Below are 24,835 nucleotides of genomic sequence, written 5' to 3'. Positions count from 1 at the left end.
CCCCCCTCCCGCTCCCCGGCTTTGGTCCGGCCTAAGATGGCGAAGCTGCTGAGCTGCGTGCTGGGGCCGCGGCTCTACCGGGTCTATCGAGACCGGGGCCCGGCCAGGCCCCTCCGGGACGGGGGCGAAACGGCCGAGGGGGGCCCAGCCGCCCAGGATGGTTCTTGGGTGAGTCCGCCCCCCCTCCCCCCGCGGGAGGCAATGGTATCGCCCGGGCTCCCGTTATCTCTATGGGTGCTTGGGCAAGACCATTGCGGGGGAAGGGGGGCCGCTCCCTCCCCCCCATTCTCCATCATGGAATCTTCTGAGCCCCAGGGTCTTGACACACCTCTGGGCGATACCATTATGGAAAGTGGGGTGAACTTGGGTCTTTTGTGGGGCTGCTCCCCGTTATCCAGCATGGGGCCTTCCTCCAGGGGAGTGATACCCCCCGCCCTCGGGAGAGACCATTGTAGAAAATGGAGGGCGGGGTGTCACGCAAGGACCTGAGGCGCTAAAGTCCTTTCCATCATCTCTGGCACTGGTAAGCGCTCTCTTATGGGAGAGACCATTGTAGGAAATTGGGGAGTTTCACAAGAGTTTGACCTCTTCTCTCCTCTCCCCCCCCCCCAGTTTTTCAATGGTATGGTCCAAACCTCATGGCTATTGATGTTCCTTTGGAGAAACCATTGTAAGACATGGGGGGAGGGTGCCACTCCCTGGCACCTGATATGGTATCTCCCAGCCTCTAAGGAAATGATGACCTCACCCACTTGGGAGAGACCACTGTGCAGAATGGGTGGGGCATGTGTGAATGTAAATGGCCTCTGGCTCTAGTGTCTTGCTATCCTAATGGGTCAGTCCACTGAGAAGAAATCCCTTCCCTTCACCTCCCCCATTATCCAGCAGGGTATCTTCCAGCCATCAGGGTATTAATGTCCACCTGGGACAGACTATTGCAGGAAATGGGGGGGCAGCCCCCATGCTCTTTAGTGTATTGCTAGCACAATAAGTAAGGCCATGGTAGAAAATGGCAGGGAGAGAATGGTATCTCCCAGACCCCAACATTAATATTCCCCCTTATCTAGGCTCCCATTCTCACCCTGTTGCCATGACACCATCTTCCACAGATGCCAAGTTGACATGACTCCAAAATGGCCGCCATGACCACCCCCATCCCTCCCAGGGACGCCAAGTTGACGTGACTCCAAAATGGCTGCCATGACCACCCCCATCCCTCCCAGGGATGCCAAGTTGATGTGACTCCAAAATGGCCGCCATGACCACCCCCATCCCTCCCAGGGACGCCAAGTTGACGTGACTCCAAAATGGCTGCCATGACCACCCCCATCCCTCCCAGGGACACCAAGTTGGCGTGACTCCAAAATGGCTGCCATGACCACCCCCATCCCTCCCAGGGATGCCAAGTTGGCGTGACTCCAAAATGGCCACCATCACCACCCCCATCCCTCCCAGGGGTGCCAAGTTGACATGACTCCATCTTCCACAGACACCAAGTTGACATGACTCCAAAATGGCCACCGTGATCCTAATTGCCCTGAGGCGCCAGGGTGGTGTAACTCCTATGGGAGGCGTTCCCAAAATGGCCACCAGGACACCGTCCCTCGGAGACTTCAACTTGGCGCGACTCCAGTGCCGCAGCGCCAGAGCGGGTGCCCTCCCCTGCCTCCTCCCCAGTGGTGCCGTTTTGGCCCGACTCCTGTGTCTGGTGTAAACAAGATGGCTGCCACGTCCCCAACTCTGAGGGGCCACGTTGGCCTGCCTTGCAAAACGGCACTCCAGGAGTGCCTTCAAAATGATTGACGCACCCCGACGCCGCCTGTGCCAGGTTGGCGTTACTTCAAAATGGCTACTGCTGCTCACCTTTCCCCCCCCCCCCCCCCACCCCTTCCTGAGCCGCCTTGTTGCTCAGGAGGGGTGGGCTTGGCATCCCCTCTGAGGTGGTCAAAATGGCTGCCGTGCCCTTCCGTGGGTCAGGTTGAGGTGGCATTACCAAAATGCACCCAGCTTTGATGCCTAGGACACACCCTTACACACACCTGAGCCCAAACGCTGTATTGGTGGCAGCATGGGGATCCGCACTGGGACCTGTCTGGGTTCATCTAAGTTGGGGACTTAACTCCCCACCCTGCCTGTCACCCGACTCCCCCCCATAGGTTCCCCAGATGACGAGGGATTTCTCCCCCCAGGAGTCGTACTACCAGCCGCGGACACTGGAGAAACATGCAGACAGCATCCTGGCCTTGGTGAGTCTCCCCCCCCCCCACCCCCTCTTTTCCCACTGTGGGGCAGGGCTAGGTCTTCCTGTGGAATCCAGGTGTCCTGGCTCCCAGCCTGGGTCCCTCCCCAACCTGCCCCAGAGGGAAACATGACTCACACTGTGCAGCGAAAACATGTTTGTCTTTAATTCCATCCCATGGGCTTTGGCTGGGTTGGATACTCCGGCCCTGCAGCGACCCCACGTCTGGTTCCCAACCTCCCCCCCCCCGCTCTAACCGCTAGTCCCCACTCCTCTCCCCGAGCCTGGAGCAAACCCAGGACTCCTGAGGGTGGGTTTTGGTTGCTTTTCAGCCCACTGATCCTCTCTTGTTGCTCACAGGCATCCGTGCTGTGGTCCATTTCCTACTACACTTCTCCCCTCGCTATGTTCTACTTGTATCGAAAAGGTAGGGGGTGCGGAAAGGCGGGGGTCTCCCCTTGGGCCCTGGCTCAAATCCTGCTTCTGCCACCCTTGAACTTCCCGGCCGGCTGTTCTCTTCATAGCTGCCATCATCCCCTTCACTTCCTGTCCCAAACGGCCGGGATGTGACTGGATTACTGCCAGCCCCATAACGGGGTGCATCTCACGCCAGATGATCCATCCCTGTGAAGCGTTATATGTGGCTGTGACCCAGCGGCCGCACCCCAGAAGTAGCTGCACCTCCGCACAGGGCGGCGTTCTAGGCAGCTGTTCCCCAGCGGTCACGCCCCTGAGGTGGCTGCGTCGCTCCAGGCTGACCCCTCCTGGGGCGGCCACCGGGGTGGCTGCTGAAATCGGGATAAGGGACCTTTGCCTCTCCGCAGGATACCTAACCATGTCCAAGGTGGTTCCTTTCTCGCACTACGTGGGCACCTTGCTGCTGCTGCTGGCCGGGGTCGCCTGCCTCCGAGGTGAGGAGTGGGGCCTAGTGGTTAGAGCGAGCGGGGAGAGCTGGGAGCCAGGGCGCCTGGGTTCTCTCCCCGGCTATACCGGATGTGCCTGATCGTTCTCTGTGCCGCAGGCATCGGGCGCTGGACCAACCCCCAGTACATCCAATTCATCACCATCCTGGAAGACAGCCACCGTCTCGGCACCCCGGAGATCAAGGTGAAGGGGGCGGGGGACCCGGATCCCTCCCTCTGGCCCCTCCTCCAAGGGGGCTGCCCCCCACGCTCCCCTGCAGCCTGGCCAGCTCCCAAGATGCCCTGCAGCATGCTCCTGCCTGTCCTGCCCCCCAAAGTCTTTGGGGATGGGAGAGGTGGGGAGGCAGCCCTGTCTGTATTTCCCACAATGCTTTGCTTCTGCCCTTGTCTCCCATGATGCTCAGGGGCCCGGGGCTGTGGTGTCTCCCATGATGCTCCTGCTGCTTCTCTCCCCCCCACCCCCACCACGGTGCCATTTCCCAGAATGCATTGCATCTCCCCTGGTGTCTGACAGCTGCCTTCCCCCTCCACACTAGGGTGCAGGCCCTGCGGGGTGGGGCTCACCCCCCTAGTGGCTCCCGGCCAGCCCGGGGGCTGGTGCTGCCGGCTCCGCCATGGGGCAGGCTGACCCATTCCGGCCGGCGGGAGGGAGGGCTGCGCACACCCCTCTGCCTCCCTTTCTCGCTCACCCGCCTCTTCTCTGCCCCCCACCGCAGAAGAAACTCGCCAGCTACAACTTCGACTTCAGGAGCTGGCCTGTGGATTTCCGCTGGGACGAGGCCTCCAGCCGGTGGGTGCAGGGAGAGGGCCCAGGTGTCGGGGCTCCCAGGCCTCCCCCACTCTAACCACTAGCCCCCACTGCCTGGCCAGTGAGAACCCAGGAGTCCTGGCTCCCAGCCCCCCTGCTCTAACCACTAGCTCCCCCTTCCCCCCCAGTGCCAGAGAGAGAACCCAGGCGTCCTGACTCCCAACTTCATCCCTGCTCTAACCACTAGCCCCCACTGCCAGGCCAGTGAGAACCCAGGAGTCCTGGCTCCCAGCCCCCCTGCTCTAACCACTAGCTCCCCCTTCCCCCCCAGTGCCAGAGAGAGAACCCAGGCGTCCTGACTCCCAACTTCATCCCTGCTCTAACCACTAGCCCCCACTCCCCTCCCAGCGCCGGGGAGAGGACCCGGGCGTCCCGGCTCCCCGCCGTAAGCCCCTGTGCGCTGCCCCCGCAGGTCGGACTCCCGGAACGTCGCGCTGCTCCGGTCGGAGCCCAAACACCGGAGCGCGGCCAACGGCTTCCTGCAGGCCATCAAGAAACTGCCCTGCCAGATCACTGGGTAGGCTCCGCCCCCCTCCGCCCTGGGGGAGGGGCTTAGCGGGATCCTGGCTTCCCATTGGCTGGAAGGAGGGGCGCCGGGAGAAGATGCGGGAGGCCCAAAGCATCTGGGGGGTGGAGGCAGGGGAGGAGAGGTCTCCTTGGTGCTGATTGGCCAGATAGGCGGGGGAGGAGCTGGAATGTAGGGAAGATCTTCTGGAGGCTGATTGGCCCGCCAGGAGAAGGGGAGGTGCCTGTAGAATGTTGGTGGCCGGGATCCTGTCTGCTGATTGGCTGGCCTGCTGGTTCTGGAATGCTGAGAGGGAAGGATGCTGATTGGTTGAGGGATGGTGGGTGGGGCTTGGAAGGATGGGAACAGATCCTGGCTGCCGATTGGCTGGAGGTACAATTTGGAGGCTTGAGGGATGTAGAAGCTTGCGGGGGGGGGGGGGGGGTGAAGGCATCCTGCCTTCTGATTGGCTGCGGGGCCCCTCACTGCCAATTGGCAGGGGGCAAACCAGAGACGGGACTTTCAGGCCATGGGGGATCCCAGCTGCTGATTGGCTGGGGCAGGAGGGGATCTCGGGGAGGGGCCCAGCTGGGTTCCTGCCCCCTGCCCGGCCTACCCGCCTCTCTCTGCCCCCCCCAGCTACGTGGTGGCGCACACGTTCGGGCGCCGGATGCTCTACCCCGGCTCCGTCTACCTGCTGCAGAAAGCCGTCATGCCCATGCTGCTGCAGGGCCAGGCCCGCCTGGTGGAGGAGGTGAGTCCAGCCCCCTTGCTCTAACCACTAGCCCCCGCCCCCTGCGCTGGGGGGAGAACCCAGGAATCCTGGCTCCCGGTCCCTCTTGCTCTAACCACTAGCACTCGCCCCCTGCCCTGGGGGGAGAACCCAGGAATCCTGGCCCCCAGCCCCCTTGCTCTAACTACTAGGCCCTGCTCCCCTCCCTGCGCTGGGGGGAAAACCCAGGAATCCTGACCCCCAGCCCCCTTGCTCTAACCACTAGGCCCCGCTCCCTTCCCTGCACTGGGGGGAGAGCCCAGGAATCCTGGCCCCCAGCCCTCTTGCTCTAACCACTAGCCCCCGCTCCCCTCCCTGCGCTGGGGGGGGAGAACCCAGGAATCCTGACCCCCAGCCTCCTTGCTCTAACCACTAGCTCCCGCTCCCCTCCCTGCGCTGGGGGGGAGAACCCAAGAATCCTGGCCCCCTTGCTCTAACCACTAGCTCCCGCTCCCCTCCCTGCGCTGGGGGGGAGAACCCAGGAATCCTGGCCCCTGGCCCCCTTGCTCTAACCACTAGCTCCCACTCCCCTCCCTGCGCTGGGGGGAGAACCCAGGAATCGTGGCTCCCAACCCCCTTGCTCTAAGCACTAGGCCCCACTACTGCAGCCGGGGGAAAGTCCCCTGAGTCCTGACTTTCCAGCTGAACCTGGCTCCAATCTTTCTTCCCTTCCCTTCCCCCCGCTTCTTCCTCCCTGTCCCCTCCCCGTGGCGGCGCAGTACAACGGGAAGCGCGCCAAGCTGCTGGCCTGCGACGGTAACGAAATCGACACCATGTTCATGGACCGGCGGGAAAGCTCCGAGCCCCGCGGCAAGAAACTGGTGAGCGTTTCCCTGCCTGCTCCGGGGGGCTGGAGTCAGCTGGGGCTGGAACCGAGCTGAAGCCGTGGAGGGGGAGTGGGTTACACAGGGGAAATATCCTCGTCACCAAAGTGCAGCCACCTCTGGGGCAGAGCAGCTGGGGAAACGGCCGCACGACGGGCCTCGCCCAGCGCTGAGATGCGACCAGCTCTGGGGTGGGGAACACAGGAAAGCCACAGCAACTTAGGGCAGAGGGAGGCAGGTGGGCTGGGGCCGGAGAGGGAACCCCAAAGGGGGCCCCTGTGTCTGCTGCTGAGGGCCCCTCTTTATCCCCTCTGCCCCCCAGGTGATCTGCTGCGAAGGCAATGCTGGATTCTACGAGGTCGGCTGCCTGCCCACCCCCCTGGATGGTACGATCGGGCGTCACGAGGGAGGGATCCCCCCTCCTGTTTCCTCCGTGGTAGAGTCCAGTCCCTTTGGCAACAGTGGGGCACAGCTATGCTTGGACTAGTCCACTTCTCTGCATGGGGGGGCAATGGCTGCTTTTGGACCAGTCTACCTGCTCTGCAGGGCTGGTGATGTTGCTCTTTGGGTCAGTGCATTCCTGTGCTTTGGGACGGGATTGGTGGGGAGAAGGGGCTGCCTTTTGGACCCATCCATTTTGTGCATGGAGGTAGGGGTGTCCTACCCTGCAGCTGTGGTTCTCCCTGCTCCCCCCGCCCCCATATTCCACAGTAGAACTGCCCTTCAGTTCCCTGCACATTGTTGCAACTGCTGATCTCTCTGGCACCTGCTGGGGGTGGGTTGGCTCTGTCCCTCACACATTAACACGGCCGCCCTCCCCCGTTTCTCCCTCCCAGCTGGCTACTCGGTGCTTGGATGGAACCACCCCGGCTTTGCTGGCAGCACGGTGAGTTGTGACTCCGAGTCCCAATTGCTGTCTGGGCACGTGGGACCCAGGCGTCCTGGCTCCCAGTCCCTAGCTCTAACCACTAGTCCCCGCTCCCCTCCCAGAGCTGGGAGAACCCAGGCGTCCTGGCTCCCAGCCCCCAGCTCTAACCACTAGTCCCCGCTCCGCTCCCAGAGCTGGGAGAACCCAGGAGTCCTGGCTCCCAGCCCCCAGCTCTAACCACTAGTCCCCGCTCCGCTCCCAGAGCTGGGAGAACCCAGGCGTCCTGGCTCCCAGCCCCCAGCTCTAACCACTAGTCCTCGCTCCCCTCCCAGAGCTGGGAGAACCCAGGCGTCCTGGCTCCCAGCCCCCAGCTCTAACCACTAGTCCCCGCTCCCCTCCCAGAGCTGGGAGAACCCAGGCGTCCTGGCTCCCAGCCCCCAGCTCTAACCACTAGTCCCCATTCCCCTCCCAGAGCTGGGAGAACCCAGGCGTCCTGGCTCCCAGCCCCCAGCTCTAACCACTAGTCCTCGCTCCCCTCCCAGAGCTGGGAGAACCCAGGCGTCCTGGCTCCCAGCCCCCAGCTCTAACCACTAGTCCCCGTTCCCCTCCCAGAGCTGGGAGAACCCAGGCGTCCTGGCTCCCAGCCCCCAGCTCTAACCACTAGTCCTCGCTCCCCTCCCAGAGCTGGGAGAACCCAGGAGTCCTGGCTTCCAGCCCCCAGCTCTAACCACTAACCCCCGTTGCCCTCCCAGATCCGGGGGCGGAACCCAGCCCCCCCACCCCTGTAACTCCGTCCCTCTTCCCGCAGGGCGTGCCACTGCCGCAGAACGAGGCCAACGCCATGGACGTGGTGCTGCAATACGCCATCCACCGCCTGGGCTTCCTGCCCGAGGACATCGTGGTGTACGCCTGGTCCATCGGGGGCTTCGCAGGTACCGGGCTGCGGGGCAGGGAGCCCGTGGGGCTGGGGCGGGAGGCAGTGGGAGTCGGGGGGGGGACCTGTCAGCTCCCTTCTCCCCACTGACGCACCGCCGCCCTCCCTCCTGCAGCCACCTGGGCGGCCATGTCGTACCCCGACATCAGTGCCCTGGTGCTCGACGCCTCCTTCGACGACCTGGTCCCGCTGGCGCTCAAGGTCATGCCGGAAAGCTGCCGTAAGTGGACCCCCCTTCTCTGCCCACATGGTTCAGCCCTTTTCTCCACCTCCTCCCCCCCACCATGGTTTGGCCCTATTTATTCCCCCCCTTGTCCCTCCACCCACATGGTTCAGCCCTTTTCTCCATTCCCTCCCTCCGCCCACATGGTTCAGCCCTTTTCTCCACTTCACACCCTCCCTCCCCCCGCATAGTTTAGCCCTGTTTGTTCACCCGCCCATCCCCTCTGCCTTCATGGTTCAGCCCTTTTCTCCATCGCTTCCTCCCCCCCAGTTTGGCCCTGTTTGTTCACTCCCCCCCCCCCCCTTCCCGCTGCCCACATGGTTCAGCCCTTTTCTCCATCCCTCCCTCCGCTTACATGGTTTGGCCTTTTTTTTTAAATCCACCCCGCTTCCCTTCTTTGCCCACCTGGTTTGTCCCAGACACATGGACTAGCCCAAGAACCCACCAGCCAATCTCATATCACAGTTCCCCCCCCCCATCATGTGACTCCAACCAGCCAATAAACACCGCCCAACCCCCACCCCTCGTGCCACAATGTTTTGGAGCCTCCCATGTTGCACGATTGTTTTCACGTTCTCCTTCCTCGTGTCCTAGGAGGGCTGGTCACCAGGACGGTGAGGCAGCATCTGAACTTAAACAACGGCGAGCAGCTGTGCAGGTAAAGATGGGGTGCTGGGGTGCGGGCGGCCGGGAGAAGTGGGGACCTGGCGAGTGTCGGTTCGGCTAATAATTCTGCCCTGGGTGACGGGTTCTGGCTGTGAACCCTGATCTCTTTGCCCAATCTTGCTAAGTTTTTGGCCTTGCTGATAACCTGTGGAACTCGCTGTTGCTTGATTTAATACACATTCATGGCTAAATCCCTTTTTTCCCCTTAGTCTTTCCAAATATCCTGTGGCAGGGAGTCCCGCAGGTTAACTTGATCCCTTCTTGAGCTCCCCCTTAATCTCAGCCCTCGCTAATAACCCTTGGGACATCTTGCTGATGGTGAAACATCTCTGTCCAAGATGAGAGAGAATTCACTCCCTCCAGACAGGCAGCCTCACTTAGCTGTTTTATTTCTCTGTTCCCAAGATACCAGGGTCCCATATTACTGGTCAGAAGAACGAAAGATGAAATTATCACCACCACGTGAGTAAAGCTTGGGGCCGGGGGCTAGTGGCTAGAGTCAGGGACCTGGGAGCCACCCTGGTTCCCCTAGGGAAGGATGTGGGGCATTATGGGATTTGGGGAGTGAATTCTGAGGTTCTAGAACTGTCAAACACCTGTAAACGAGCCAGCTGAAAAAATACCCTTAACTCTGCCCCTTGTTGGCATCCTCTAGGGTCCCGGAAGATATAATGTCCAACAGAGGGAATGACCTGCTCCTGAAACTCCTCCAGCACCGGTGAGTCGCAGGAGCCCAGGGTCGGAGTTGTGGGTCGGGAGTGAGGGGCGCGGCCGACCCCAGTGTGTCTAACCACTCTGCCCCCGGTTCCAGGTACCCCAAGGTGATGGGCGAGGAGGGGGTGCGAGTCGTTCGGGAATGGCTAGAAGCTTCCAGCGCCGTGGAGGAAGGTAAAGGCTCTACCCACCAGGCCCTACTCCCCTCCCAGAACTGGGGTGAGAATCCAGGGGTCCAGGCCCCACATCGGCCTGCTCTAACCTCCTGCTCCCTGCAGCCTCGGTGTACAGCCACTACGAGGTGGAAGAAGACTGGTGCCTGTCCGTGCTGAAATCCTACCAGGCCGAGCACGGAGACCGCTTCCCCTGGAGCGTGGGTGAGTGTGGGGCAGCCGTGGGGGCAGCCAATGGGATCCCAGGGCTGCGGCTCAGGTTGGGGGTGGGGAGGAGTGAAAACCAGCCGGTGTGGGAGTTGGGGATCGGCCAATGGGGTGGGTGCAGGTGGGATTTCCACCTATGGCGTGGCTGGGGAAGGTTTACTGGAGGGGCAGTGGCCAGTGAGGCGGTGGGGGGAGGGGTGAAAGCAAGTCTGGGAGGTGTCGGTCAGCCTGACCTTTGACTTCTCGCCTTCCCCCAGGAGACGACATGACGCCCGAGGGGCGACGGCAGCTGGCCCTGTTCCTGGTGAGTGCCCCCGATGTCCCCCTCCCGGGGCCTGAACTGTCTGGCTGGAAAATACCCTTAACTCTGCCCTCTGTCAGCATCCTCCAGGGTTCTGGAAGATACTAGATGAGAGCGGAGGGGGGGGGGGGAAGGTGCAGAGTTCTCTTCCCAGCTCTGCTGGGGGGGGTCTCGTGGCTATAGCAGGGGCTGACAGCATTTTTACCTGCCCCCCCCATCATTAATATACTCTCCCCCCCTCCCTTTCTCTGCCCCCCCAGGCCCGGAAGCACCTGCGGAACTTCGAGGCGACGCATTGCACCCCCTTGCCGCCCCACGAGTTCCATCTGCCCTGGCACTTGTAGCGGGGGGGTCCAACCCCCCTCACGCCCATCAATTGCACTCCCCCCCCCCCCCCCCCGTTTGTTTTACACGGCGCGGGCCCTCCTCCCCACTGTGTGAACCCGGCCCTGCCTGCCCCACGCTGTAAATCCGCCCCCGCTCCCTGCCTCTGGGGGCCCCCGTGCTAGAGAAACTAACAGTAAAGAAGGTATTTTTTGTACTCCGGGTGTGTGTCTGCTTGGGGTGATGCGGCCACCTCTGGGGGGCAGCTCTCCGCTTCGAGGCCCAGCAGGGTCCTGGGGAACTCCCAGCTCCTGGAGGTGGGCCCGAATTGTTCAGCAGGATGGCTGGCTCACCCTTGGCCTCTTCTCCACTATTCGCTCTGAGCCCCATATGCCGGGGGGCTGCCCTCTTACAGCCTGGCTATCGCCTTAATGAGCCTGGAGATCTCTCGGCACCAGGCTGTGATCACAACAATAGGGGATGCCCTTGGGCGACGGGTCGTTAGCCTGGGGAACTCACAGCCACTAGCAACTGCCTATAACGAGCCTGGGGCACTCCCAGAAGAGCACCCGTCTCCTTTCCCGTTAAAGCTGGCTCCGGCCGGTTCCCAGAGGGCGGGGAAGTTGGTTGCTACACAGTGACAAGTCTGGTTTCAGGCACGTGTGATTTCACCTGGGGAACTGCCTGCCACATGGTTCTTGGCCAGCATTTGTCAATAGGGCAGGTGGGGGCACATCAGCTCACGGCGGGCAGTCGGGTGAGGGGCACGTCGTGGCTGTAGGATGAGGTGTTTGCAGGCACAACCTGCAGGGAGGGAAGGCGACTGTCAGTAGGTTTCAGAGTTAACGCCATGGAGGGGCCAAAGGAAGCGGTGACGGAAGTCTGGGATGCAACGATAAAGGCCCCAGCCCCTGAGTCAGCCCCGGAGGCATAAACCACGACCCACCCCAGCCCAGGAGTGGGACACAGATCACCCAGAGCTGATGGACTCCACCATCTGGGTCCTGCTGGCCCTGCTCAGGCCTGGCCCGATGTGGGGTGAATGGTGGGGCAGGGGGTGGCAGTGAGGGGCACCGGCAGGACTGGGGGGGCAGGGTCTGTGGGGCGGGAGTGCGGGGCACCGGCAGGACTGGGGCTGTGGGGCGGAGTGAGGGGCACCGGCAGGGCTCAGCTGCAGGGCTGGGGGGCAGGAGTGAGGGGTACTGGCAGGACTGGGGGGGTAGAGTCTGGGGGGCGGGAGTGAGGGGCACCGGCACTGCTGGGGAGGGGGCGGGCAGGTACTGGGGGCGGGAATGAGGGGGCAGGGGCTGTGGGGCGGTGCAAGAGGCACCAGCAGGGCTGGGGAGGGGGCGGGCAGGGGCTGTGGGACAGAGTGAGGGGCACCGGCAGGGCTGGGGGCGGGAGAGGCTGTGGGGCAGAGTCAGGGGCACCAGCAGGGCTGGGGAGGGGGTGGGAGAGGCTGTGGGGCAGAGTCAGGGGCACCGGCAGGGCTGGGGAGGGGGCGGGAGAGGCTGTGGGGCAGAGTCGGGGCACCGGCAGGGCTCAGCTGCAGGGCTGTGGGGCAGAGTGAGGGGCACCGGCAGGGCTCAGCTGCAGGGCTGTGGGGCAGAGTGAGGGGCACCGGCAGGGCTGAGGGGGCAGGGGCTGTGGGGCAGAGAGGGGCACCGGCAGGGCTGGGGGCGGGAGAGGCTGTGGGGCAGAGTGAGGGGCACCGGCAGGGCTGGGGGCGGGAGAGGCTGTGGGGCAGAGTCAGGGGCACTGGCAGGGCTGAGGGGGCAGGGGCTGTGGGGCAGAGTCAGGGGCACCGGCAGGGCTGGGGAGGGGGCGGGAGAGGCTGTGGGGCAGAGTCAGGGGCACCGGCAGGGCTGGGGGCGGGAGAGGCTGTGGGGCAGAGTCAGGGGCACCGGCAGGGCCGGGGAGGGGGCGGGAGAGGCTGTGGGGCAGAGTCGGGCACCGGCAGGGCCGGGGAGGGGGCGGGAGAGGCTGTGGGGCAGAGTCGGGCACCGGCAGGGCCGGGGAGGGGGCGGGAGAGGCTGTGGGGCAGAGTCAGGGGCACCGGCAGGGCCGGGGAGGGGGCGGGAGAGGCTGTGGGGCAGAGTCAGGGGCACCGGCAGGGCCGGGGAGGGGGCGGGAGAGGCTGTGGGGCAGAGTCAGGGGCACCGGCAGGGCCGGGGAGGGGGCGGGAGAGGCTGTGGGGCAGAGTCAGGGGCACCGGCAGGGCCGGGGAGGGGGCGGGAGAGGCTGTGGGGCAGAGTCGGGCCCCGGCAGGGCCGGGGAGGGGGCTGTGGCATGGGTGGGAGGGGCTTTGCTAACCCTCTTCCCGCCCCCAGCGTCCTTCCCGCGGCTGAAGGAGCACCCGGCCGGCGCGGAGCTGGCGCTGCCCTGCGAGGTCGCGGGCCCCCCGCTGCGCTGGGTCTGGTCCCCCCAATACCCCGAATGCGCCGGCGTGGCCGAGGACCAGCTAGAAATCGCTCGCCTGGACTCGCAGCTGGAGCCCTCCCTGGAGCGTTTCAAGGGGCGGCTGGACCCCCACCCCTCGGCCCGGGGCTCCCTGCTGCTCCGCGACCTCCGCATGGGCGACTCGGGGACTTTCACCTGCCTGGGGGCCACCAGGAACGAGCCCCCCATCCGGCTGGAGGTGAAGGGAGGTGAGGCGGGGGTCACGGGGGCTCCCCCTCCTTCCCCTTTCCCTGCCGGGGAGAATCCTGTGGCGGGTAGTTCCAGAGGTGAACCACGTTTTTTTTTTGCTTTGATTCTCCCCACACACGCACTTCCTGCTACGCTGCCCCCACAGTCCCCCTCCCCCCACTGGATCTGGGGTCACAGAGGATCCCGCCTGCCCTGCTCCCCACAGCGCCCCCTCCTGACCCCCCGCCTCTCCCCACAGGCTGCCGCAACAACCTCACCATCTCCTCCTCCCCGGGGCCCCTCTCCACGCTGATCCTCTGCTGCCAGCCCTGCTCCCCGCAGCCCTCGCTCCGGGCCTTCCGCTGGCGCCTCAACTCCCAGCCCCTGGGCAACCGGGCCTGGGCTACCAAGCGGGAGCAGGGGGCTGTCGTGGAGCTGGACTCGTCCCACGGCAAGGCCTGGGGGCACTGGGAATGCCAGCCCCGCAACGGCCCCCCCCAGGGCTTTGAGTTCTGCGTGGCGCCCCCCCTCCGGGCGAGGGCCACAGGTAAGTTGGGGTCCCGCTATCCCTCCCCTCCCCCCCGCTGCCTGGTGCCACCCTGCCGGCTCTGACCTGCCTCCGTTACAGGCTCCGGCACCGAGTGGGCGACCTGGGTCATGGCCTCCGTTCTGGTTCCAGTCACGGCGGGACTGGCCGCTTGGTGCCTGCGGAGAAAGAGGGGGGTCAGGTGAGTCGGGGAGGCAGGAGTCCAGGCAGGGGTACCCCCCCCTTCCGTGGCACTAAGTGCGGGGGGGGAGGAGGGGGAAGAGCCACGAATCCACAGAGCAAAATCCAAGGTGGGTGGGGGAGAGGGATGGACTCAGGAGGGGGGAGGAGGAAACCTTTTCATCTTGAACCTTCCCCTTTCTTCCCCCCTTCCAGGTCCCGACGGGATCCAAAGAACCGTGAGACCGAAACAGGTGAGGCAGGGAAATAAACCCCACCCACAAGCCTGGTATCCCACCGCTGCCACCAAAGGTCAGGCCCCTGGGCCCATCTACCCTTGTATCCCACCTCCTCAGCTGAGTGTAGAATGGATTCCCCCAGCCCCTGCCTGAGCAGCTGGACCTGTAACCTTCCTGGCTTTTTCCCCTCTGAGGGAAGCCAGCGGCGGACAGTTCCACAGGTGGATTTAGATTCTCCCCCACCTCCTCCAACTCTCTTCTTCCCTTTTTTCATTTTTTTTTCCCCTTCTCTCCATCCTGCACTAAGGGGCCCCTGGCCTCAGTTTATCCCCCTTGGAAGAGCCACGGCTTGGAGACAAATCGACCGACAGATGCCTGGTGCCCCTGAATGGGGAAGGGAAGGTGAGGGACGCAGGGGCTGCGGGTCAGGAACGAGGGCCAGCGGCAGAGTCGGGGGGCAGGGCTGGAGTAGCAGGGGCCTCTCCATCTTTTTACCCTTCTCTTCCCAGGTCCCAAACACCCTCCTTTACGCTGAAGTGGCACACCCCCCAGCAGCTCATGGCTTCCTGTCTCCCCCGGATGGGCCCACGGTCTATGCTACTATTGTCTGACACCCCCCCACCCCATCACCACCCCCATCGTTATCTGAATGGACCACTCCTGTCTCCCCGGGGATGGAAAACTCCGCTGGAAGCAGCTACCAGTTGCTGTTAACCTGTGGCACTCTCTGCCACAGGATTTTAACACCTTACGGCATTAAACTCCACCCTTGCACCCCTCTTGTGTCTCGTCTTTGTCCTCACCGACCCCGCCCCTTTGGGCCCAGGTCCAAGCAGTGGGGACGGGGTTCAAGCAGACCTCGGTTCCCCATTACTGCCTGCCCCAGACTTCGATGCAGCGGCTGTGCCCCCAGAGTGAGCGGTATCGCAGCACTCGGCCGTAGGACCAGCCCCTGCACCCCACCCCACAGCTGCCTCTAATGCAGGCCGGTTGCCAATGAGCCAGGATTCCTGGGTTCCCTCCCCAGCCCTGGGAAAGAAGGGGGGTAGGGGCGACACAGCGGTTTGGGGTTATTTTGCTGGCGGTGGGGGCTAGTGGTTAAAGCCACAGCAGGCTCAGGCCCGGAGCCCTGGGTTCCTGGCCCCGTGGGGGGTAGGACTAGAGGATCTTGCACAAAACCCCTTGTCACACCCTGTGGGTGCGGCTTCCTCTTCTCAGTAGCCGGGTGAGCGCCCCTCCCCAGAAGCAGGTGCACTCCACGGCCGCAGGCCCCTCACCCCACCACCATGCGCCTCCCTCTCCTGCCTCTGGCCCTGGCCCTGCTGGCCGGGAGGGACTTGGGGGCTCAGCAAGGTAAGGGGGAAACCCAGCTATGGAGCTCGCCCCCTCACTCTGGGGGGGGGGGCTGTAGGAAATGGGGCAGCAGTCTTGGCTGTGGACCTACCTGCAAACAGGGCGTGAAGCCCAAAGCGCCCCCCGTAAGCGCCCCTCCCCCCAGCTTCTGCTGGCTACGCCCTTCACTTCCTGTCCCAAACTTCTGTTCAGCTGTTCCCCACCCCAGAAGTGGCCGCATCTCAGGGCAGGGCAACCTGCCATCAGCCCCTTGTCCCACACCGGGGTGGCTGCATCTCTGCCCCCACAGAGGAGAGTCTCACGCTGCCTCCCTCGTGGGGAGGACCCCCTCAAACTCTGGTGTTGGCAGGCCTACACGTGACCGTAGACGCCGGCTCCAACGTGAGTCTCCCCTGCAACCTGATCGGGCTGCAAGTGACCTGGAAGTGGCTCCCGCGCTACCCGCGCTGTGCTGGTGTCAGCGGTGGGATACAAGAGCTTTACGCAGAGACGACGGCCGGGGCAAGCCACATCCTGCTGGAGAGATTTAAGAATTGGCTGCGGCTGCTGCTAGAGCAGGGGACCCAAAGCTCCCTCCTCATGCTTCAACCCACCCACATGAACACCTCGGGGGTCTTCTTCTGCGCCAGCCCCAGCCGGAACGGCACGCCCATCTCGGTGACCGTCACGCCCGGTAACAGCCCTGACGGGTGTGGGGCGGGGCGCCTGGAGTCCTGGGTTCTCTCCCGGCTCTGGGGGGCGGGAATGAGATAGATAGGAGTGGGGGGGCAGGACTCCTGGGTTCCTCCTCGCTCAGGCACAGGGAGGGGAAGGAATTGGCCAGGTGCCAGCCCGGCCAGCAGGGGGCGTCCCTCACTGGATCCCTCATTCGTGGGTTTCTCTCCCCAGGCTGCCCGGCCGGGGCGTCCGTCCAAGGGGCTCCCGAGGGGCCCGTCCGGAGGGGAGCGAGCGTGTCCCTCTCCTGCGCCCCCTGTGGGGAGAAGGGACCCCGCCCGGCCCCAGCAGGGGGCGCCACGTGGCTGATCGATGGGAAACCGCTGTCGGATCCCACGGCCCTTCGGATTCTGCGGGGAGACAGGGTGGCGCTGGAGGATTTCTCCGGCCAGTACAAGGGGCTGTGGAGCTGCCGCCTGCCCGAGGATCCCCCCCGCTCTGGGAGCTACTGCCTGGAGCTAGACCGGGGGGCGCGCCCCCCCAGGTCCAGCCCCAACCCTCCAGGTGCGTATTTGTCCCTTGCCCAATGCGGCCACCTCTGGGGCGCGGCAGCTGGGTACCAGCCGCATAGAACGGCCACGCTGTAGGGCTGGGGAGTGGCGGGAGTGCGGGATTCCTGGACAAGCCCCTGCACCCCGCTCCCTCCCTACCCCGGAGGTGGCTGCCTCCCAGCACCAGGTGAGGGGGCGCTAAACGCGTCTGTCTCCCCAGTCGCGGGGGCTTCGTCAAGCACGGCGCTGGCCCTGCGCTGCAGCCTCGTCGGCCTCTTCCTCGCGGCCTCCGTCGGGGCCCTCTGCTACGCGCACCGACAGCCCCTGGCCCCGCCACCAGGTACCAGTCCTATGGGGGGGTAGCGCACCCTGGGCCCCACACGGGGTCTGTCTCCCGCCTGCTTTCTCAACCCCCTTTTCCTCTCCTATAGGCCCCCCGGGACTGCAGCCACCTGAGAAACCTCCCCTCCCAGCCCCCAGCCTGCCTGCTCACCTGCCTGTGTTTACTTTCGATAATGTAGGACCTACATAATTGTCACCATCGCTGGCAGGCGTGGGCTGTGACCCGTCCACTGGTATCAACCCCATCTCTGCTGGAGCTTGCGGAAGGGGCAACCTGTAACCACAACCCACATCCTCTTGTTTACCCTACATAATGTAGGACCTACAGTGACCCTGGCACAGGTAGACGGAATCCCTCCCCTTCCTCCTCTGGGTTCAAGAATCCTTGAAATATTTTGTGGCATCTACTGTTAATAGTTGGGATTGTTTACAACACATAATGTAGGACCTATAGTATTTTCCTTCCGTGGGCTATAATGGAGGGCAGCTCTCTGCAGACACCCCCTCCCGCTGTATTCTACCCACAGAAGGGCGGTGAAACTGCAAACAACACATTTACATTTGGTCCAGTGAATACTTTCATTTATTTACAATATAAAATGTAGGACCTACAATATTGTTTGTGGAGTTGTGATAGATTCCCACTACCACTATTTCCCTGGACACTCTGCCCCCGGCCCGCCGCTGCCTCAACCCTCAGAAACCTTCCTTCCTGCTTAACAAACACCGGCCGGGTCGACACCTGGCTTTGTTTACAACACATAATGTAGGACCTACGCCATCGGTTGCAGGAGGGTAGGCCCAGAAGCGGGCCCCTCGCCCGGTTTGCAGACCTTGGAAGCATCAGGACCGTTCCCATTGGTCCACGTCCTGCGTGGGGTCGTTTCCCACACATCCTGTAGGACCTACAATATTGTCAAGGCCGTGAATTAGCGGCAGGGAGGGACTCGTGTAGACCCCCTCTGGTCTCCTGGCTCTGGGGCTCACCCGGTGTCGGGGGCCGAGGTGGGGCCGGTTTCCCCTCAGCCCCCGGCTGTGGGGGGGCTGCTGGAAGCTCGGGGGGCGTAGCCGATCCCCATAGGGCCCTGCGGGGGGGGGGGAAGCAGCCCCGAATGACCAATGTAGGGCTGCCACACCAGCCTGGACCACTGGGGGGCGGCGCGGAGCGTGGTGGGGGAGGGGATGAGCCAGGACTCCTGGGTTCCCCCCCAGCTCTGGGAAGGGAGGGGTGAGAGGAAAGGGGGGGAGCAGGGTTTCTGGCTCATTTCCCGGGCTGTGCAGGCTAGTGGTGAGAGCAGAGGATGCCCGGGGGGGCCGGACTCCTGGGTTCTGGGCCCCGTGGGGGGAGGCGGGTTGGAACTAGCCAGAGGAGCTTGCACAAGGCCCCTTGTCACAGCCTGTGCGAGCCTGGCTCCGGCTTCCTCTTCCCAGTCGCCGGGTGAGCGCCCCTCCCCAGAGGCAGGCGCCCTCCACGGCCGCAGACCCCTCGCCCCAGCGCCCTCCCCCACCCGCACCACCATGCGCCTCCTGCTCCTGCCTCTGGCCCTGGCCCTGCTGGCAGCGAGGGACCTGGGGGCGCAGGAAGGTAAGGAGGAAGCCAGGCTGGGGGGAGGGGCTGTAGGAAATGGGGCAGCAGGGTCGGGCCCGGGGCCACGAACCCGTCTGCAAACAGGGCGTGAAGCCCAAGGCTCCCCCTCCCAGCTGGAGATCCCCCCCTAAACCCCCCCCCCTGCAGCTTCTGCTGGGTCCCCCCCCTTCACTTCCTCTCCCGCACTTCTGTTCAGTCGTCACCCAGGCGCCCGACCCAGAGGTGGCCGCATCGCAGGGCACGGTGAGGGGACGCTCCACAATCAGCCCCTTGTCCCACCCCAGGGCTGGCTGCATCTCAGCCCCCACTGAGGGGGGTTGGTCATGCTGGCTCTGTCGTGGGGAGGACACCCTCAAACTCTGGTGTTTGCAGGCCAAGAGGTGACGGTGGAAGCCGGCTCCAATGTGAGTCTCCCCTGCAACCTGACCGGACCACAACTGACCTGGAAGTGGATCCCGCGCTACCCGCGCTGTGCTGGTGTCAGCGGTGGGATACAAGAGATTTACACAGTGACGACGGCCGGGGCAAGCCGCAGCCTGCTGGAGAGATTTAAGAATTGGCTGGGGCTGCAGTTTGAGCCAGGAACCCAAACCCAAACCTCCATCCTCACACTTCAACTCTCGCACATGAACGCCTCGGGGGTCTTCTTCTGTGCCAGCGGCAGCCAGAACAGCCGGCCCATCTCGGTGACCGTCACGCCCGGTAACAGCCTGACGGGTGTGGAGTGGGCAGCTCAGATTCCTGGGTTTTCTCCTAGCTCTGGGGCGGTGGGAAGAGGTAGATGGGCGGGGGGGGGGGGGGGGGGTTCAGGACTCCTGGATTCCTCTTCGCTTAGGCAGAGGAAGGGGGGGAGGAATTTGCCGGGTGCTGGCCCAGCCCGGCCAGCAGGGGGCGTCCCTTGCGGGATCCCTCATTCGTGGGTTTCTCTCCCCAGGCTGCCCGGCCGGGGCGTCCATCCAAGGGGCTCCCGAGGGGCCCGTCCGGAGGGGAGCGAGCGTGTCCCTCTCCTGCGCCCCCTGTGGGGAGAAGGGACCCCGCCCGGCCCCAGCAGGGGGCGCCACGTGGCTGATCGATGGCAAACAGCTGTCGGATCCCACGGCCCTTTGGACCCTGCGGGGCAACAAGGTGACGCTGGAGGATTTCTCCGGCCAGTACGAGGGGCTGTGGAGCTGCCGCCTGCCCGGGGATCCCCCCCGCTCTGGGAGCTACTGCCTGGAGCTAGACCCGGGGGCGCCCGGGATCCAGCCGACACGCCCGCCCAGCCCCGGACACGACCCCAGCCCCATCCCTCCAGGTGCGTATTTGTCCCTCGCCCAATGCAGCCACCTCTGGGGCGCAGCAGCTGGGTACCAGCTGCATAGAACGGCCACGCAGTGGGGCTGGGGAGGGCCGGGGGCGCGGGATCCCTGGGCCACACCCCGCCCCCTGCCGTCCCATCCCACCCCAGAGGTGGCTGCCTCCCAGGGCCAGGCAGAGGAGGTGGGAGGGGGGAGCTGCTAAACGCATCTGTCTCCCCAGTCGCGGGGGCTTCGTGGAGCACGGCGCTGGCCCTGCGCTGCAGCCTCGTCGGCCTCTTCCTCGCGGCCTCCGTCGGGGCCCTCTGCTACGCGCACCGACAGCCCCTGGCCCCGCCACCAGGTACCAGCCCCACAAGTCCCGGCTCCAGCCCAGCTGGGCCCCACACGGGGTCTGTCTCCCTCCTGCTTTCTCAACCCCCCCTTTCCTCTCCTGTAGGCCCCCCTGGGACTGCAGCCACCTGAGAAACCTCCCCTCCCAGCCCCCAGCCTGCCTGCTCAGCTGCCGTGTGTTTACTTTCAATAATGTAGGACCTACATTATTGCCAAGAGCAGACGTGGCGAATACCCGTTCGCTGGCATCAACCCCATCTCTGCTGGCGCTTACAGAAGGGGCAACCTGTAACCACAACCCACATCCTCTTTGTTTACCACTTGGTTTGTTTACCCTACATAATGTAGGGCCTACAGTGACTGGGCAGGGGTAGGAGGAATCCCTCCCCTTCCTCCTCCACCTTCAAGAAGCCTGGAAGTGTTTTGCGGCATCTCCTCCTGTCATTGTTTACAGTTGGGTTTGTTTACCACCCATAATGTAGGACCTACAATATTTTCCCTCCGTGGACTATAATGGAGGGCAACTCCCTGGAGACACCCACTCCCATCGTATTCTACCCGCAGAAGAAGGGGAGGTGCAATTGCAGACAACGCGTTTACATTTGGTCTAGGCTTTGATTTATTTACAATAGAAAATGTAGGACCTACAATATTGTTTGTGAGGTTGTGATAGATTTCCCTGGACACTCTGCCCCCAGCTGCTTCAACCTGCAGAAACCTTCCTTCTTGCTTAACAAACACCGGCCCCGTTCACACCTGGCTTTGTTTACAATACATAATGTAGGACCTACGCCATCCATGGCAGGGCAGGCACAGAAGCGGCCCTCTCCCCCGGTTTCAGACCTTGGAAGCAGCCAGAACGTGCCCAGCAGGCCACACCCTGCTTGCGGTTGTTTCCAACACATCCTGTAGGACCTACAATATTGTCAAGGCCAGTGACCTGCCCCCGGCCCGCCCAACCTGCAAATTAGCAGCAGGGAGGGACTCGTCTCATAGTCCCACCCTGGTCACCGGGATCTGGGGGTCACCCAGAGCCGGGGGTGTCGGTGGCCGAGGCGGGGGGCTGGCCATGGCGGGGGGCCAGCTCGCTGTAGATGGTGGTGGGGCCGGTTTTCCCTCGGCCCCCGGCCGGGGGGGGCTGCTGGAAGCTCAGGGAGGCGTAACAGATCCCCTCGGGGCCCTGCGGAGAGAGGGAGGGAGGCAGCGGGCGTTAGCCCCCCCAGGCCATAAGGGGCCCTTAACGACCACCCCATGGGGCCAGGGCCCCCCTGCCATGACCACCCGGGCCCCACTTGTACGGGAGTCAGGTTGTCTGCCGTGGGAGAGCCCCTCGGTGCCCCCCCCGCTACCCCCCCAACCCATAGCCCGCCCGCCCCCCCCCCACTGTCCGGGGAGTTACCTCGCCGCCCGGCTGGGGGTCGCAGGCTGGGGGGTTCTGCTTCCCTTCACCAGCCTCTGGGGGGCTGGGCTGCTCAGCTGGGAAAGGAGGGAGAAAGCGAAGGGTTAAGGGTTCCGGGGGGGGTCACCTAGCGCCCCCTAGAGGGGCCGGGCCCCCTGCCCCCTACCCTGCCCCCCAACTCACCTGCTTGCTCCCACTGTCCATCGATCTTCATCGCCACTGGGGTCGCGCTGGGGGGCGGGACGGGGACAGTTGGAGGGGTTCCGTGGGGCTGAGAACCGCCTGGGCTGGGCCCAGCCCCTATGGAACGACCCCCTATAGTGCCTGGTCTCCAGTCTATACAATTCCCTCCCCTATAGACCCATCTGGACCCACTGCCTCGGGCATTTTTCAGACCACCGCCCCTATAGATCGACGCTGCTGCTATACGGTCACTCAGCCTTCCCCTGTAGCCAGCCAGTCTATACTTCCCTCCCTTCCCCTATAGCCCCACCGACTCTTACACCATCTCCCTTAAATCACCATGGAGCCTATACACTGTCCTCCATAGCATGCATAGCCTCTCTCTTCTCCTCTAGGCTAGCTTTATCCATCCTATACGTACCCCCTATAGATTATCCCCTCTGACCCCTATAGACTATCCCTATAGAACAGCATCCCTCATATCCTCCACCTCAACCTCTGCCCTGTCCCAGCCTGGCTCCCCAGTCCTGGACCGGCCCCTATAGAACACCCCACCCCATAGCCCCGTCTCACCCCCCTCCCAGCCCCTATAGAACTGTCCCCCTCTAATCCCAGGTTTTCCTCCCCCCATGCTCTCCCCATCCTGCCCCACCATGGCACCTCGCCCCAGAGCTGCCCCATTCCAGCCCCACCCCAGTATGGGCTGACTCTAACTACATTCCCCTCCCGCCCTGCCCCACCCCTCCCTGTACCTGGCCCGCCGGGGCTGGCGTCTCCGAAGGTAAATCAAGGCAGCAGCGGCCATGAGGGTCAGGGTGAGAACGGCCCCCACGCAGCCCCCGATCACTGGCAGGAGGGAGTTGGGGGGCAGGGGAGGGGTCAAGTTCCTGCCCTGTGCTGGGGAGAAAATTGAGGCTGAACTGTGGCCCCCTCTGGGGTGGGGAGGGCTGGTTACATGGGGCCCCCTCACCTGGTGCTGGGATGCAGCTGGCTCTGGGGTGGGGGGCTGGTTACACGGGGACCCCGCACCTGGTGCTGGGATGCAGCTGGCTCTGGGGTGGGAGGGGCTGGTTACATGGGGACCCCTCACCTGGTGCTGGGATGCGGCTGGCTCTGGGGTGGGGGGCTGGTTACACGGGGACCCCGCACCTGGTGCTGGGATGCAGCTGGCTCTGGGGTGGGAGGGGCTGGTTACATGGGGACCCCTCACCTGGTGCTGGGATGCGGCTGGCTCTGGGGTGGGGGGCTGGTTACACGGGGACCCCGCACCTGGTGCTGGGATGCAGCTGGCTCTGGGGTGGGAGGGGCTGGTTACACGTGGACCCCGCACCTGGTGCTGGGATGCGGCTGGCTCTGGGGTGGGGGGCTGGTTACACGGGGACCCCTCGCCTGGTGCTGGGATGCGGCTGGCTCTGGGGTGGGGGGGCTGGTTACACGGGGACCCCGCACCTGGTGCTGGGATGCGGCTGGCTCTGGGGTGGGAGGGGCTGGTTACACGTGGACCCCGCACCTGGTGCTGGGATGCAGCTGGCTCTGGGGTGGGGGGCTGGTTACACGGGGACCCCGCACCTGGTGCTGGGATGCGGCTGGCTCTGGGGTGGGAGGGGCTGGTTACACGTGGACCCCGCACCTGGTGCTGGGATGCAGCTGGCTCTGGGGTGGGGGGCTGGTTACACGGGGACCCCGCACCTGGTGCTGGGATGCGGCTGGCTCTGGGGTGGGGGGCTGGTTACACGGGGACCCCGCACCTGGTGCTGGGATGCGGCTGGCTCTGGGGTGGGGGGCTGGTTACACGGGGACCCCGCACCTGGTGCTGGGATGCGGCTGGCTCTGGGGTGGGGGGGCTGGTGACACGGGGACCCCTCGCCTGGTGCTGGGATGCGGCTGGCTCTGGGGTGGGGGGGCTGGTGACACGGGGACCCCTCCTCCAGTGCTCGGATGCAGCTGGCTCTGGGGTAGGGAACTTTTTTTGCCCCGTGCTGCTGCCTTTCATCCCTCGTGCCCACCCCTCTCGGCCAGTGGTCCCGACCCCTCGCTGGGCTGGAATTGGGGAGCAGCGGGGGGGGCAGGGCCCGGCAGATGCACACACCTGATCGGTCCTGTCCGCGGCTGGGCGGGCGTGTCGGCTGGATCCCGGGCGCCCCCGGGTCTAGCTCCAGGCAGTAGCTCCCAGAGCGGGGGGGATCCCCGGGCAGGCGGCAGCTCCACAGCCCCTCGTATTGGCCGGAGAAATCCTTTAGCGTCACCTTGTTGCCCCGCAGGATCCGAAGGGCCGTGGGATCCGACAGCGGTGTCCCATCGATCAGCCACGTGGCGCCCCCTGCTGGGGCCGGGCGGGGTCCCTTCTCCCCACAGGGGGCGCAGGAGAGGGACACGCTCGCTCCCCTCCGGACGGGCCTCTCGGGAGCCCCTTGGATGGACGCCCCGGCCGGGCAGCCTGGGGAGAGAAACCCACGAATGAGGGATCCAGTGAGGGACGCCCCCTGCTGGCCGGGCTGGGCCGGCACCCGGCAAATTCCTCCCCCTGCCTGAGCGAGGAGAGAACCCAGGAGTCCTGCCCCCGCATCTACCTCATCTCTCCCCCTCCCCTTTCCCCTCCCGAGCGGGGAGAAAACCCAGGAATCTGAGCTGCCCACTCCACACCCGTCAGGGCTGTTACCGGGCGTGACGGTCACCGAGATGGGCGTGCTGTTCTGGCTGCCGCTGGCACAGAAGAAGACCCCCGAGGCGTTCATCTGCGTGAGTTGAAGTGTGAGGACGGAGGTTTGGGTTCCCGGCTCAGACTGCAGCCCCAGCCAATTCTTAAATCTCTCCAGCAGGCTGCGGATTACCCCGGCCGTCGTCACTGTGTAAATCTCTTGTATCCCACTGCTGACACCAGCACAGCGCGGGTAGCGCGGGATCCACTTCCAGGTCAGTTGTGGTCCGGTCAGGTTGCAGGGGAGACTCACATTTGAGCCGGCTTCCACCGTCACCTCTTGGCCTGCAAACACCAGACGTGACCTGCCGGACAGCGCACAGGAGAGACGGGGACCCCTGGCCCGGCCCTGAGATGCAGCCACCTCTGGGGCAGAGCAGCGGTT

General features: G+C 64.3%; 3 protein-coding genes across 8 annotated transcripts in view; 2 read left to right on the top strand and 1 right to left on the bottom strand.

The window, feature by feature from the left end:
• On the top strand, positions 1 to 10,698 carry ABHD16A (abhydrolase domain containing 16A, phospholipase). 3 transcript variants are annotated; one of them, XM_075918276.1, is made up of 20 exons: positions 1 to 168; positions 2,190 to 2,246; positions 2,600 to 2,666; positions 3,064 to 3,150; positions 3,261 to 3,346; positions 3,879 to 3,952; positions 4,383 to 4,487; positions 5,115 to 5,229; positions 5,967 to 6,068; positions 6,394 to 6,457; positions 6,908 to 6,957; positions 7,748 to 7,871; positions 7,989 to 8,093; positions 8,691 to 8,754; positions 9,168 to 9,224; positions 9,418 to 9,480; positions 9,574 to 9,650; positions 9,755 to 9,853; positions 10,114 to 10,160; positions 10,418 to 10,698. In XM_075918276.1, exons 1-20 carry the CDS (start codon positions 37 to 39, stop codon positions 10,499 to 10,501), a joined length of 1,659 nt encoding a protein of 552 aa, XP_075774391.1. In that variant the 5' UTR covers positions 1 to 36; the 3' UTR covers positions 10,502 to 10,698. The 3 variants fall into 3 exon arrangements, with proteins under 3 accessions (XP_075774391.1, XP_075774390.1, XP_075774392.1); XM_075918275.1 differs by having other exon boundaries at positions 2,157 to 2,246; XM_075918277.1 differs by lacking the exon at positions 1 to 168 and adding an exon at positions 244 to 523.
• Positions 10,699 to 10,851: 153 nt separating this feature from the next.
• On the top strand, positions 10,852 to 20,403 carry MPIG6B (megakaryocyte and platelet inhibitory receptor G6b). Of its 4 annotated transcripts, XM_075918281.1 has the most exons (10): positions 10,852 to 11,519; positions 12,812 to 13,129; positions 13,369 to 13,656; positions 13,738 to 13,837; positions 14,032 to 14,069; positions 14,362 to 14,456; positions 14,564 to 16,080; positions 16,296 to 16,952; positions 17,044 to 18,539; positions 18,915 to 19,052. In XM_075918281.1, exons 1-7 carry the CDS (start codon positions 11,465 to 11,467, stop codon positions 14,663 to 14,665), a joined length of 996 nt encoding a protein of 331 aa, XP_075774396.1. In that variant the 5' UTR covers positions 10,852 to 11,464; the 3' UTR covers positions 14,666 to 16,080; positions 16,296 to 16,952; positions 17,044 to 18,539; positions 18,915 to 19,052. The 4 variants fall into 4 exon arrangements, with proteins under 4 accessions (XP_075774396.1, XP_075774397.1, XP_075774394.1 ...); XM_075918282.1 differs by lacking the exon at positions 14,362 to 14,456; XM_075918279.1 differs by lacking the exons at positions 10,852 to 11,519; positions 12,812 to 13,129; positions 13,369 to 13,656; ... (1 more) ...; positions 14,032 to 14,069; positions 14,362 to 14,456 and adding exons at positions 19,477 to 19,836; positions 20,061 to 20,180; positions 20,277 to 20,403 and having other exon boundaries at positions 14,667 to 16,080; positions 16,296 to 16,625; positions 16,833 to 16,952; positions 18,915 to 19,244.
• Positions 20,404 to 21,111: 708 nt separating this feature from the next.
• LOC142825959 (uncharacterized) overlaps positions 21,112 to 24,835 on the bottom strand; it is a 4,183-nt gene continuing 459 nt past the window's right edge. The window contains exons 2-7 of the mRNA XM_075918283.1: positions 24,412 to 24,735; positions 23,842 to 24,189; positions 22,505 to 22,649; positions 21,753 to 21,799; positions 21,570 to 21,646; positions 21,112 to 21,350 (exon numbers count right to left, since the gene is read on the bottom strand). Coding sequence (XP_075774398.1) covers positions 21,195 to 21,350; positions 21,570 to 21,646; positions 21,753 to 21,799; positions 22,505 to 22,649; positions 23,842 to 24,189; positions 24,412 to 24,735 — 1,097 coding nt within the window. The 3' untranslated portion in view covers positions 21,112 to 21,194. The remainder of the gene's footprint in view (positions 21,351 to 21,569; positions 21,647 to 21,752; positions 21,800 to 22,504; positions 22,650 to 23,841; positions 24,190 to 24,411; positions 24,736 to 24,835) is intronic.

This window comes from Pelodiscus sinensis, unplaced genomic scaffold, assembly GCF_049634645.1.
Source record: "Pelodiscus sinensis isolate JC-2024 unplaced genomic scaffold, ASM4963464v1 ctg87, whole genome shotgun sequence".
Taxonomy (NCBI): Eukaryota; Metazoa; Chordata; order Testudines; family Trionychidae; genus Pelodiscus; species Pelodiscus sinensis.
The sequence above is the reverse complement of the archived record's forward strand: the minus strand, read 5'-3'. Positions and strand labels throughout refer to the sequence as shown.